Raw genomic sequence first — 14,565 nt, 5'->3', positions numbered from 1 at the left:
GTTAGAGGGGAGGGGGTGACTAGGGGTAGAGGAGGGGGGTGTTAGAGGGGAGGGGGTGACTAGGGGTAGAGGAGGGGGGTATTAGAGGGGAGGGGGGTGACTAGGGGTAGAGGAGGGGGTGACTAGGGGTAGAGGAGGGGGGTGTTAGAGGGGAGGGGGTGACTAGGGGTAGAGGAGGGGGTGACTAGGGGTAGAGGAGGGGGGTGTTAGAGGGGAGGGGTGACTAGGGGTAGAGGAGGGGGTGACTAGGGGTAGAGGAGGGGGGTGTTGGAGGGCATTCTAACTGAGAGACAGAAAAGAGCTATAAAGAATCTAACTGATGAAAGGTCATGACAGCAAGGAGATAAGGAAGGAGACGAGGAAAGGAAGTGGTCTAATTAAACTAGGACAGGCCTGGATAACTGACTAATGACTTGACTAGTACATAACATGTAAAACCAACCCCCAGTCTCCTCTGTATGTCCCCAACCCCACAACACCCTGGTCCAGTCTCAGTACAGGCTGGTCTTCTTCATGATGCGGAGGAACTCTCCCTGGTTCACCTCTCCGTCTCCATCTCTGTCTGCCTCCTCGATCATCTCCTGGAAGAGTGGAGGTAGGAAGGGATGAGGGGGAGAGGGATGGAAAGGGAGGAGAGGAAACGGGACAGGGGGGGATGAGGGGGGAGAGGGACAGAAAGGGAGGTGAGGAAACAGGGGAAGGGGGGATGAGGGAGGAGAGGAAACAGGGGAAGGGGATGAGAGAGGAGAGGAAACGGGACGGAAAAGGAGGAGAGGAAACGGGACAGAAAGGGAGGAGAGGAAACAGGGTGAGGGAGGAGAGGAAACAGGGTGAGGGAGGAGAGGAAACGGGGGACAGGGGAAGGGAGGAGAGGAAACGGGAAGGGAGGAGAGGAAACAGGGAAGGGAGGAGAGGAAACGGAAGGGAGGAGAGGAAACAGGGGAAGGGAGGAGAGGAAACAGGGTGAGGGAGGAGAGGAAACAGGGTGAGGGAGGAGAGGAAACAGGGTGAGGGAGGAGAGGAAACAGGGTGAGGGAGGAGAGGAAACAGGGTGAGGGAGGAGAGGAAACAGGGTGAGGGAGGAGAGGAAACAGGGTGAGGGAGGAGAGGAAACAGGGTGAGGGAGGAGAGGAAACGGGGGACAGGGGAAGGGAGGAGAGGAAACGGGAAGGGAGGAGAGGAAACAGGGGACAGGGGAGGGGAGGAGAGGAAACGGGAAGGGAGGAGAGGAAACAGGGGACAGGGGAAGGGAGGAGAGGAAACGGGGAAGGGAGGAGAGGAAACAGGGGACAGGGGAAGGGAGGAGAGGAAACGGGAAGGGAGGAGAGGAAACAGGGGACAGGGGAAGGGAGGAGAGGAAACAGAGGACAGCAGATTCACAGTAAACAATTAAACAGAAGCCTTAGCAGTAGACCAGTGTATCTCTTAAAAAAACTATCTTGTATCCTAACCCATATCATCCTGTATGTTCACGCTGTGTGTACAGTGCTCTCCAGGTTTGGGGCAAAGGTGCTGTCCAGGTGTGTGTGTGTGTGTGTGTGTGTGTGTGTGTGTATACAGTGCTGTCCAGGTGTATACCTCACCTGCAGTTCCTCGTCAGTCAGGCTCTCTCCCAGTTCCTTAGCGACCCTCTTCAGGTTTCTGAAGGAGATCTTCCCTGTCTCATCGTCATCAAACAGACGGAATGCTTTCAGGATCTCCTCCTTAGAATCCTTCTCAGCCTGGGTTGGTAGACAGTTACAACACAATGTAATACAACACAATAATGCATGGTGATACAATATCAATAAAATACCCCGTAATACAACACTCTATATATATATATATATATACACACACACACACACACACACACACACACACACACACACACACACACAGAAAGCAATCAGACCTCTTGACTTTTTCCACATTTTGTTAAGTTACAGCCTTATTCTAAAATGGATTAAATAGTTTTCCCCCCCGTCTCATCAAAAACATGTTTCTAGACATTTTTGCAAATAAATAAAAAATGGAATTATCACATTTACATAAGTATTCAGACCCTTTACTCAGTACTTTGCTGAAGCACCTTTGGCAGCAATTACAGCCTCAAACCTTCTTGGGTATGACGCTACAAGCTAGTTACATCTGTATTTGGGGAGTTTCTCCCATTCCTCTCTGCAGATCCTCTCAACCTCTGTCAGGTTGGATGGGGAGCATTGCTGCACAGCTATTTTCAGGTCTCTCCAGAGATGTTCGACTGGGTTCAAGTCCGGGCTCTGGCTGGGCCACTCAAGGACATTTGGAGACGTGTCCCGAAGCCACTCCTACGTTGTCTTGGCTGTGTGCTTAGGGTCGTTGTCCTGCTGGGAGGTGAATCTTTGCCCCAGTCTGAGGTCCTGAGCGCTCTGGAGCAGGTTTACATCAAGGATCTCTCTGTACTTTGCTCTGTTCCTCTTTCCCTCAATCCTGACTAGTCTCCCAGTCCCTGCCACTGAAAAACATCTCCACAGCATGATGGTGCACCATGCTTCATCGTAGGTATGGTGCCAGGTTTCTTTCAGATGTGACGCTTGGCATTCAGGCCAAAGAGTTCAATCTTGGTTTCTTCAAACCAGAGAATCTTGTTTCTCATGGTCTGAGAGTCTTTTGGTGCCTTTTGGCAAACTCCATGAGGGCAGTCATGTGCCTTTTACTGAGGATTGGCTTCTATCTGGCCACTCTACCATAAAGCCATTGTTGGAGTGCTGCACAGGTGGTTGTCCTTCTGGAAGGTTTTCCCATCTCCACAGAGGAACTCTGTCAAAGTGACCATTAGGTTCTTGGTCACCTCCCTGACCAAGGTCCTTCTTCCCCAATTCCTCAGTTTGGCCAGGCAGCCAGTTCTAGGAAGAGTCTTGGGGGTTCCAAACATCTTCCATTTAAGAATGATGGAGGCCATGATGGAGGCCACTGTGTTCTTTGGGACCGTCAATGCTGCAGAAATTGTTTGGTCCCCTTCCACAGAACTGTGCCTCGACACAATCCTGTCTCTGAGCTCTATGGACAATTCCTTCTACCTCATGTTTTTTTCTCTGACATGCACTGTCAACAGTGGGACCTTATATATACTGTTCGCTGCTCTGGCACCCCAATGGTGGAACAAGCTCCCTCACGACGCCAGGACAGCGGAGTCAATCATCACCTTCCGGAGACACCTGAAACCCCACCTCTTTAAGGAATACCTAGGATAGGATAAAGTAATCCTTCTAACCCCCCCCCCTTAAAATATTTAGATGCACTATTGTAAAGTGGTTGTTCCACTGGATATCATAAGGTGAATGCACCAATTTGTAAGTCGCTCTGGATAAGAGCGTCTGCTAAATGACTTAAATGTAATGTAAATATAGACAGGTGTGTGCCTTTCCAAATAATGTCTAATCAATTGAATTTACCACAGGTGAACTCCAATCAAGTTGTAGAAACATCTCAAGGATGATCAATGGAAACAGGATGCACCTGAGCTCAATTTCAAGTCTCATAGCAAAGGATCTGAATAATTATGTAAATAAGGTATTTCAGTTTTTTTATTTATTCTTAAAACCAGTTTTTGCTTTGTATTTAGGGGGGTATTGTGATGTCATGATGGGGTATTGTGATGTCATGATGAGGTATTGTGATGTCATTATGGGGTATTGCGTGTAGATTGAGGGGAAATTTTTGATTTGATCCATTTTAGAATAAGGCTGTAAAAGTCAAGGGGTCTGAATACTTTCCAAATTCACTGTAGTTGGGAACTAAAATGTACAACTCCTGTCACAAATGAATATATTATTTATACAGCTTATCAGCGCACACGCAATATGTTCCCCCTATTGATGATGCTCATTGTGCATTATGGTTAAACCAAAAGATTACATGGAACAAAAATGATATTAAATTGAAAACAAATATATATGTGAAATTAAATTAAACAATAATGTATGTTGATGCTAATATTATGTACAATATCTATTTATGTTGCCTTATGATAACAATAGCCTAATATATTCAACATGCTGTAAACTATTGTCTTTTAAACTTTTCACTCAATTTATTCCAATCACCCTAATAATTATGACACACCCCTCACTATTGTCATTGGTTGAACTAATTGCACAGTTTGTCTACATAACCTGGTTGTAGTATTTATGACATCACCCTGAAGAAGGCACAGTGATGCCAAAACGCTGGTTTACCTGTAGAGTGTGGGACTCTATTTATTTTCATAGCTTACAATGTTACAAACACTGAGTGTTTGTTCTTGACAGTAAATGATTTATGACAAAAAAATAAATATGATTTATTCACTATGTTGTTTTTCTTACCATCTTCTGAGTCATGACGGTGAGGAAATCAGAGAAGGAGATCTTTCCTGTTTCGTCCTTATCCACCTCCGTTATCATCCTCTTAATCTCCTCTTTCTTCGGCTCAAACCCCAGCGCCCTCATAGCAACCTAGAGAGAGAGAGAGAGAGAGACAGAGAGAGAAGAACAAACACCACTGTAAATACAACCCATATTTATGTTTATTTATTTTCCCTGTTATACTTTAACTATTTGCACATCATTACAACACTGTATATAGACATAATGACTTTTGAAATGTCTTTATTATTTTGGAACTTCTGTGAGTGTAATGTTTACTGTTCATTTGTATTGTTTATTTCACATTTGTTTATAATCTACTTCACTTGCTTTGGCAATGTTATCATATGTTTCCCATGCCAATAAAACCCTTGAATTGAATTGAGAGAGATAAAAACAGATGGGCTAAAACCAGGTGTGTTGAGTTGGAACAAAAGCACCCTGTGGCTCCCCAGGACCATCTTTGTCACCCGACACTGTATTATGGGTACTGTAGTACATCATGTTACACAAACATTGTCCCTGTGCATAACCCCTAACCCTGAACCTCTGACCCCTGACCTTTAGCTCCTTGACATCGATGTATCCAGAGGCGTCGGTGTCGAACAGTTCAAAGGCCTCTCTGATCTCCTGTTTCAGCTCCTCAGTGAGCTCCGTCTTGGGGTTGGACTTCTTCCTGGGGGGAGGGACCGGACCCAGGGACGGCCTCTTTACACTGGTTGCCTAGCGATGGCAACAAGGAAACACATTAAGGCTTGATGGGCGTATCTCAATGGTCTCAAGTAGATTCCTTGTCTAATCTCCTTCAGTCCAGCTAGGTTCAATTATTGAGATGTAGCCAGGAGTTGAAGAGAAGGGGTAAGCCTTAGAAGGGTGTGATTTCAATTGATATGTATTGACAAGTCATCTTGTATCTGCAAAAGGCCATTTCAATGTAAAGTCAGATAGGCTAGGGGAAACATGCCATAAATAGGGCGATAATTTAAGTAATAATAAATAAAACATGACTGTCACTATAGCTGGCAACAGAAGGCTAGCGTAGACATGGAAAAATATGCATCACTACTTTTTTCATTCTGATTATTCACATCCCATTATTAACCCTTTCAGATAATATGCACGTGCTTCCATTGAGTAATAAGCAAGTCTAGTATTCCTATAGCACAGCCAGATAGGGTTAATTAATACAGGTTGTGGTAGCCTCAGCGTAGCGAGGCCTTTTGTCATTTGTAGCAGAAGCACAAGGAGCGTCAAAACAGAACTGCAAAACCGTTAATTGCGCTCCAGCATTAGCCTACTCACCATTTCAGATGATCACTCGCGAAGACAGACTACAAGAGAACAGTAGATTTACTGAAGAGTGCTCTGTCTAATATGTTTACGTCCCTCCTCTCTCTCCTCCTATCATCTAGGCAGGGATGAGCTCATAGACAGAAAATCGAACCGTTTATTACAGGGGCTGCAATAACAGATATGCAGTTATTATATCACAATGTTATAATAGGATTAATATAATTTGGGGATAATAAATTAAGTAAATAAAATGTAGATTTCCAGTCAATGAGCGCAGTGTTCAGTCTGTGCTATGATAATTTTGATCTGTGCCCGTGAATGCGCACTCGATTTATCTCCTTCTACACGCCGGGTATACAAAATGGCACATTCAGAATTGAAACAATCCGTATGAACGTCCCGAGCAAGCTAAATCGAGTGCATCTAGTCGGGCGAGAAGATTATTGGTTGTTGATGACATGTGGTATAAAACTCTATATGACAATTGGCTGGATTAATCGTTGGAGCTCTGATCCAGAATCTGTTCTCCGTGCGCCAATGTATGTATAGGAAATATAACGACGGATACAGGATCAGATTTAGGGGCGTTGACACTTCTACAGCTACCCACTGTGGGTGTGGTCTCACTGTGGATGTGTCCCGGTTGGTCAGAGCAGTGGCGTTCTTTTACGTAGGCTCCACTGCATTGGCTGTTCGAGTCTGTCACCTTTACGCCCAGCCTCCCGTCTACCCAACTAGAGCGCCTCTCGGGCTCAGCTCATACTCGGTTTATTAATTGTGCGCTGGTCGATTTATACTGTTGCAAAACAGATTGAACAGGTGAACGGATAAACATTTCATAGCATATTACAGTGTCTTTATATTGTAAACTTGTCCTGAAATAGCCTAAAGGTGTTTGCTTGTAGTCTTCAACATGATTCAATTGTCCGTGTGATATGATCTTGTCAAACTGTTTTCGAACGAGGGAACTTTAACCAAATACTCCAATTTCTCTGTCAGTTTGTTTTCCAACACCGACGACGCTCCTGCAGTTTGCCATGGCCACGCGCATACGACCGGTGAGTGCGCGGTAGTTTGAAGAACATATCAAGCTCTGAGCTATATGCCACATGTTCAGGCTATTTATTGGTTCTTTTCATATGTCTCGTGTGTCCGTTTGATTGTATCATAGTCTGTCTTTACTGAATGTTGTCGCTGTATCCGCTACAGAGCAGTAAGAGGTGTGCAGTGATAGGAGGCTCTGGGTTCCTGGGTAGACACCTGGTAGAGAAGCTGTTGGATAAAGGCTACACTGTGTCGGTGTTTGACATCAGACAGAGCTACGAACTACCAGGAGTCACCTTCCACCAGGGAGACCTCTGTGACAAACAGGTGAGTCTGTCTGTCTGTGAAGGGTCTGTGCACTGAGCTGGTTGGGGCCAGGTATATGACCTTCTTATGGTCTATGGCCTTTGTGCCTCATGTGTACATGTTAGGCTGGTGTTTGTCTGTGTGTGTCTACATCTGGACATCATCGTGTGTGGCCCTGTCCCAGGCTCTACTAAAAGCCCTCCAAGGTGTCTCCCTGGTGTTCCACTGTGCCTCTCCAGCCCCAGCCAGTGATGACAAGGCTCTGTTCCAGAGAGTCAACATCCAGGGGACACAGGCTGTCCTACAGGCCTGCACTGAGGCTGGAGTACAGGTAGGGGGCAGTATAGGGTTACTATTAAACAGATAGGTCTGTCATACAATATGTTACAAAGACAAACTAAATTCAATGAAAGAAATGCTCTGTTAAAATACTTGTACATTCTCCATAATTGAATGTAATTACTGATCTAGTGGATAGATGGTCAGTATAGGGGACTAACAGTTAAGGTGTTTTTCTGCCTGTCTACTATAGAAAGTGGTACTGACAAGCAGTGCCAGTGTGGTGTTTGAAGGAACAGACATCAAGGATGGGAGAGAAGACCTTCCCTACGCCAAGAAGCCCATCGACTACTACACACAGACCAAGATAGAACAGGAGAAGGTGAGGACACTGCTACACACAGACCAAGATAGAACAGGAGAAGGTGAGGACACTGCTACACACAGACCGAGATAGAACAGGAGAAGGCGAGGACACTGCTACACACAGACCGAGATAGAACAGGAGAAGGCGAGGACACTGCTACACACAGACCGAGATAGAACAGGAGAAGGCGAGGACACTGCTACACACAGACCGAGATAGAACAGGAGAAGGCGAGGACACTGCTACACACAGACCGAGATAGAACAGGAGAAGGCGAGGACACTGCTACACACAGACCGAGATAGAACAGGAGAAGGCGAGGACACTGCTACACACAGACCGAGATAGAAGGCGAGGCCGCTTGTTTATTTTGTAGAATAGCCTTATCATAGTTATGTTAATGGTACCAGAGCATTGCTAGGGGGGAGAACTTGTCTACACATTTAGACACTGATGCTGCCCTATCCAGACATGTAACATACTCATGTAGACATGTAACATACTCATGTAGACATGTAACATACTCATGTAGACATGTAACATACTCATGTAGACGTGTAACATACTCCACATCAGCTGCACATTATTAAATAAGTAATGTTCTCTTCTATCTCCATCTTGTCTCTGTGGTGTCTCAGCTGGTTCTGAAGGCCTGTGACAAAGAGAAGGGTCTCCTGACGGTGGCCATTCGACCTCACGGTATATTCGGCCCCCGGGACCCCCAGCTGGTGCCCATCCTGGTCGACACGGCACGCAGGGGCAAGATGAAGTTCATCATCGGGTCAGTCGTACAGGAATGTAACATCTTCACTAGACATAGTGGGATTGACCAAAGTTAATGTTTTATGGATATTTTTATTTTTTTATTTAACTCGGCAAGTCAGTTAAGAACAAATTCTTATTTTCAATGACGGCCTAGGAACAGTGGGTTAACTGCCTTGTTCAGGGACTGAACGACAGATTTTTACCTTGTCAGCTTGGGGATTCGATCTTGCAACCTTTCGGTTACTGTCCCAACGCTCTAACCACTAGGCTACCTGCCGCCCCGTATGGCGCTGCCCTTGTTGTCTCTCTCTCTGCCAACTATGTCTTCTCTGTCTCTGTAGTGATGGTTCTAACCTGGTGGATTTCACCTTTGTGGACAATGTGGTTCATGGACTCATCCTGGCAGCTGAGAGTCTGAGGCCAGAGTCTCCTATCTGTGGCAAGGTAGGAACCCTCTTTATGTTCTAGCTCATACAGTAGACCTGCCTGCACTGTACAACTGTGTGATGATGACCAATGGGGTCAACTGTAGTGTGTTTGAAGAAAGAGATGCCTTTCGCACTGGCAAAATATTTGTTGGGTTCTAACCAATGTTCTCTCTAAACTGGGCGCGCAGCTCTCAATCGGACTGCTGCACAGAAGAAATATCCGCCCTTGCAGAGAAGCACGAGATTGTACTTCACTCACCTTTCTTGAGTTTTCCCCTTGAGTTAACACAGTCAATGTTTCTCTTTACTGTGGGAATTGTTATCGAATCAATAACAAAATTAGCCGCTTTCAATGCAACATACTATGCAAGACTTTATATGCAAGAGATTTTCTTGTATGTAGAGCGCGTTGGAGAATGATTCTATTGCATTGACAGGCACGCGTCAGGCCGTACTCTACACCGACCGGTGCGCCATAACCAATCAGCACTGCATTAGGCCTATATGCAAATAGCCATTGACATATGGATCTGTGCCCTTCACTTTGAACTGGACTGTGTTTACAGGATGAGCATCATGAGTAGATGCACATGTTTTGAGCTCAAAGCGAGAGTTGCATGTAGCCATGTGTGCATTTGTTAATATCCTTTGCTAGTTAGTGAGTTATTAGCCCAGTTATAGTTAATTTCTAGTCAGCAATGGGGGAGTGGTTGCGTCCTACAAGAGCACAAAATGTGCATTTCTAGCCATCTTTGAAAAGGAGTCATAGACACACAGACACACAGCTGTTTAATGTCTTAAAGGGGAAGTGTTGTATTTTGAGATGGTCTTGAATAAGTTAAGTAGCCAACAGGCAGAGGGTAGTATAATTTGTCTGATTTTCTGTAATAATGCAATGGGATTAATGTTTTTATGTTGTGAAGTGGTTTCTTGCATCAATCAACACATTTTCCGTCACCTCAATGTCTGAAGGACAAGTGGATAAACAGGTTAATGTCAAGCCCTGCATGTCATTTTTTAGTCTCATGGAATGTAGGCCAACATTGAACACCACACATTGGCTGCTACTGTAGGTTGAATGATAGAACAGATATTTCCATATTCAAATGTTCTGGGATGCATTTTTTCTCCATTGTTTTTGATGGAAGGCCACTCTGGTAGAACTACATTATGATCATATAGCCACAGTAGCCTACTTGACCACTGTTAACTGTAACTTAAAACAAGTACAGCTTCAGTGTTCACAGTAAACGCGTGTCGAAAGTTGCACAGAATTTCACAACCTTCAAGTTTGCTCTCAGCAGACCTTAAATTTGCTCGGTGGTGACATTTTGTTTTTGAGGGAACGTTGGTTGAAATTAACATTGTCCCCAAGCTCTGAATATGGGAACAAAGGTTCTGCTAAAAGATGATTCTGAGATAATTGGCTTTAAAGTTCCAACCCTCATTGGAAATTTGATCTTCTATTCTTTTCAACTTAACAACCCGAGTTGGGGTATTTAGAGTAATATGTATGTGTGTGTGTGTAGAGAACATTAAACAGAACAAGGCTATGTCAATTACTCAATTTCACCAAAAATGCAGATTGAACCTTTTTATAGTGCCAAGCTCCTGATATAGAGGCTGGAAATACTGTGCAACAAAGTGGTACTTGAAAGGGGCGTGGGTTAAAATGGAGGCGGGAGAGAGCCTGCTACAGCTGAATTAGATGGGACCTAAAAAAGACAAATCGTCAGTTAAAATGAGTGTTCCATCACAGCGGCCATATTATTTTGGGGTTAGTGTTATTTTTGGGAAGCTCAATTGATTCTAAGTTTGGGCATATAAAGTTTTTATATGTGAAAACTAGTTTTTATTTTTTATTTAACCTTTTTATTTAGCTAGGCAAGTCGGTTAAGAACAAATTCTTATTTACAATAATGGCTTACCCTGGACGACTTTGGGCCAATTGTGCGCCGCCCTATGGGACTCCCAATCACGGCCGGTCGTGATAGTCTGGATTCGAACCAGGGTGTCTGTAGTGATGCCTCTAGCACTGAGATGCACTGCCTTAGACTGCTGAACCAGGTTCTGTAGTGACGCCTCTAGCACTGAGATGCAGAGCCTTAGACCGCTGATCCAGGGTCTGTAGTGACACCTCTAGCACTGAGATGCAGTGCATTAGACTGCTGATCCAGGGTCTGTAGTGACACCTCTAGCACTGCTGTGCCACTCGGGAGATGCATACTTTCCAATTTCCCCAACTCACTTCCTTGTTTAGCCTACATTAAGTCACTTGTGCTGCTTGGACTTTGATATTCACAAATGTAGAGTGGAGGTTCTAAAGGTTATGCTATATCAGGGATGGGCAAGTTTTTTGGGGAACTCAGTCGGTGTCTCAACTTACTGTTGCAAGTTAGAAAGTGCAATTTGGAAATTTGGTTGTTCTACTGCTGTTCTTATGTCAGCTAACATTTGTGTTGTTGTTACTTTGCTAGGTTAGTTTAGCGACCAGCTATCTAAACTTTTCATCATGTTTGAATTACGGGCCGGGTTAGGCCCCCATTTGATTTTGTTAGGCAGTCTGACTCCGATATCATATAGTACGCAGGCCCACGAGCAACAGCAGGCCCACGTGCAACAGCAGGCCCACGAGCAGTGGCAGGTCCCTCATGATGAGTTCTGATTTGTTGTGGCCCTACACCTATCGAAGTTGCCCATTCCTGTGCTAGATGTTGATGGACTAAGAGATCAGCCAATAAACTCCCACTGGATTTTCTTCCCTCTCCATTCAAGTCCCTTTCTGAGGCGCTGTGAAACGAGACGGTTCCAAAAACGAAAAGAGCCAACTGGTGGACAATATTGGGTTCTAACCAATGAAATGTCTTCCTCTAACTCTGTCAACATTTTTCTCAATCCGTATTGACTGGTGTTTCTCATCTCCCCCTTCCTCCCTCCAGGCGTACCACATCACCAATGATGAGCCTGTCCGGTTCTGGGACTTCATGTCAGATATTCTAGTAGGTCTGGGCTACGCTGCTCCGCGCTACCACCTTCCCTACACACTGGTCTACGGGCTGGCTCTGCTGCTGTGGCTGCTGTCTCTGTTACTAAGCCCCCTAGTGGCCTTCAAACCCACCTTCACCCCCATGAGGGTGGCTCTGGCAGGTACACACCACTTCTACAGCTGCTCCAGAGCCAAGCAGGACATGGGGTACAAGCCTGTGGTCAGTCTAAAGGATGGGATCAGACGCACGGTGGAGAGCTATCCTCATCTACGACATGGAGCCTGATGGCTATGCCTGCAATATGGTAGCCTGGAAACCAAACTCGTATGCTCTGTGACACAATGGTGAAATGGATCATATCAGTTTGGATTCCAGGCTAGTGGTATGGATCCTCACGGCTGAGTCCTAACCTGAGATCTAAGCACATTAATCACTGCTGTCAATGGGAGAAAAACATTTTAAGCTGTGAGTTATGTGTACAGTTATCAAGTTAAGATTCAACCCGAAGGGACGGACTTTTTCATACTCTCACCAGTGTCTTAAGTCTTGTTCTTGAGGTAAAAAACGTTTTCTTTTCGAACTCTGATATATTTGTGTGCCCGTGATACTAACTAGGGGTATAAGCCTTTGAAATGAGTGCGCTCTCTCATGTCTGTGGACCTATATGAGGATCTGTGAACTCTCACCTTTCCTAGGACAGTCAGTACTCCATTTCTGCCTGGCTTCAGTACCTCTCTTCACCAATAGAGAGCAGCACACATTCATTCTCAATGTGGATACACAGTCTAACATGGTGTTTCCAGCACTTCCTCTTTCCATTATTCATGAGCACTCATTTTGATGCATGAGCGATGATGCATTTACTGTGACTGTTTTCCCTCTACAGCCATCTTGTTTCTATTCTCTTATACAAATCACAAGCCATCATGCAGTTTGTTCATTTCAAATAAAATATGTCATGCCTTACATTCCCTTAATCTAAACATTGTACAGTTTATTAAAACGCTAACATAGGATGTTTGTATATGAACCAAAATTGTCAACATATAATAAAGTTTGATCACCCTCATTAGAAAATAGTTGGCTGTTTGTATCTATCCACCATAACTCAGGCACCCACCACCCTTTGTTTTTCCAAAGCCAATGTCACAGGATTAATGTTACTATGATGTACATTTTAAGACCAAGACCAACTGTATTTCAATGCATGTCACAGAACAGAGAAAGGGATGGGCCACTTCTCTCTCTGTCATCCTACCCTTTTCTACATTCCAGCTGTCTTACTGGCTCAATGACTTCCTCTCATAAACACATCTTCACATGTATCACTTATTAAAGCTGATCACAGTGTGGTTTAGGTGTGAGGCAGGGCGTGGGAGTGGGGGGGTTCAGTTGTGATATCAGTTAAAGGGCGGGGGAGAGAGAGGGCGGGAGGAGGAGACGGAGGGCGGGGTTTAGGTTGAAATACCTGACATTCCTTCTAGAATAATGAGCCATGGTGAGATTCAGTGCTGATAAACTTATCTGTTCAACTGGTTTAGCCCCCAGGGTGTAGGAGAGAGACACGGGGTTGGCCCCCAGAGTGTAGGAGAGAGAGACGGGGTTGAGAAAAGAGCAAGCGGGTACAATAGACTTCACAGTTTACACTGACTATGAGCTGAAGTGAAACGTTGGCACTAAAACCAAGCCGTTTCCTCATCCTTACACTCTCTACTATAGTAAACCTGTATGACTGAGTAAAGAGACATTCATGTGTAAATTAACATCCCTCCCAAGTCTCCACCCTATTCCATTTGAATAAGGCTGGGTGAATGTATGTCTGGGATTGTTTCTGTAGCTAAATAGGGGTAGGGTTGTGTACTGTAAACACTATCTCGTGTGGACATTCATTTTGAGAGTTAATCTATTATGTTGCTATTGACAACTGTGTTAATTTATTATGTTGCTATTGACAACCGTGTTCATTTATTATGTTGCTATTGACAACTGTGCTTTGGAGCAGATGGTAGATGTTGGAGGACGCTGGTGTTCTGATTGTACACACCACCAGCACACACACACACACACACACACACACTCATCTGTGAGCTAACTCCCTGTTCTGCCTACATCTACACCTCATGGTCCAATGGTTTAACTATTCATTGGTCAGCCGACTGACAGTGTTACCCAGGTCTGTCTTACAACACCTTAAACACACCTTATCAAGATGAGCCATGTTTTAATGGGGCTACATCATAATTACCTCTAGTTTGGAAGAGAAATAGAGAGGCTTATTCAACTCGTAACATTACAAAGCAAATAGCAGTCCTGGTGTTTGTGAAACACTTAGGCTTTAAAGTGTGACCCAATTGTCAGAGAATATCTACAGTCACTGTTCTCAGATTTGTTGATGTCTCTGTCTCTTTCTGATGATGTCTCCCTGTCCAGTAAGCATGAGAGAAACAGTTTTATAGGAGCCAATGTCTGTGTCTGTGTGTCTGTGTCTGTGTCTGTGTGTCTGTGTGTCTATGTGTCTGTGTGTCTGTGTCTGTGTCTATGTGTCTGTGTGTCTGTGTCTGTGTGTCTATGCGTCTGTGTGTCTGTGTGTCTGTGTGTCTGTGTGTCTGTGTCTGTGTGTCTGTGTGTCTATGTGTCTGTGTGTCTGTGTGTGTGTTTGGTTCATGCTCTGCGCTGCTACTGGCTATGCCAACTATGTTCCTCCTCACCTGGATCTCAGGTATGTGATA

The 14,565-nt window shown here is 44.7% G+C and overlaps 2 protein-coding genes across 2 annotated transcripts; one reads left to right on the top strand and one right to left on the bottom strand.

Moving 5' to 3' along the window:
• Positions 1-207: 207 nt before the first annotated feature.
• On the bottom strand, positions 208-5,998 carry LOC106604249 (caltractin). The gene is made up of 5 exons (XM_014198715.2): positions 5,670-5,998; positions 4,929-5,090; positions 4,329-4,457; positions 1,584-1,721; positions 208-581 (listed from the first exon to the last, which is right to left on the bottom strand). The coding sequence occupies exons 1-5, from the start codon at positions 5,670-5,672 to the stop codon at positions 492-494; spliced, it is 522 nt and encodes a 173-aa protein (XP_014054190.1). The 5' UTR covers positions 5,673-5,998; the 3' UTR covers positions 208-491.
• Positions 5,999-6,379: 381 nt separating this feature from the next.
• On the top strand, positions 6,380-12,913 carry LOC106604248 (sterol-4-alpha-carboxylate 3-dehydrogenase, decarboxylating). The gene is made up of 8 exons (XM_014198714.2): positions 6,380-6,479; positions 6,660-6,718; positions 6,870-7,031; positions 7,195-7,341; positions 7,543-7,671; positions 8,295-8,437; positions 8,763-8,865; positions 11,789-12,913. Exons 2-8 carry the CDS (start codon positions 6,698-6,700, stop codon positions 12,119-12,121), a joined length of 1,038 nt encoding a protein of 345 aa, XP_014054189.1. The 5' UTR covers positions 6,380-6,479; positions 6,660-6,697; the 3' UTR covers positions 12,122-12,913.
• The last annotated feature ends 1,652 nt before the right edge of the window (positions 12,914-14,565 follow it).

This window comes from Salmo salar, chromosome ssa05 (assembly GCF_905237065.1).
Source record: "Salmo salar chromosome ssa05, Ssal_v3.1, whole genome shotgun sequence".
Lineage (NCBI taxonomy): Eukaryota > Metazoa > Chordata > Actinopteri > Salmoniformes > Salmonidae > Salmo > Salmo salar.
Note: the sequence above shows the minus strand (reverse complement) of the source record. Positions and strands in the feature narration are given on the sequence as shown.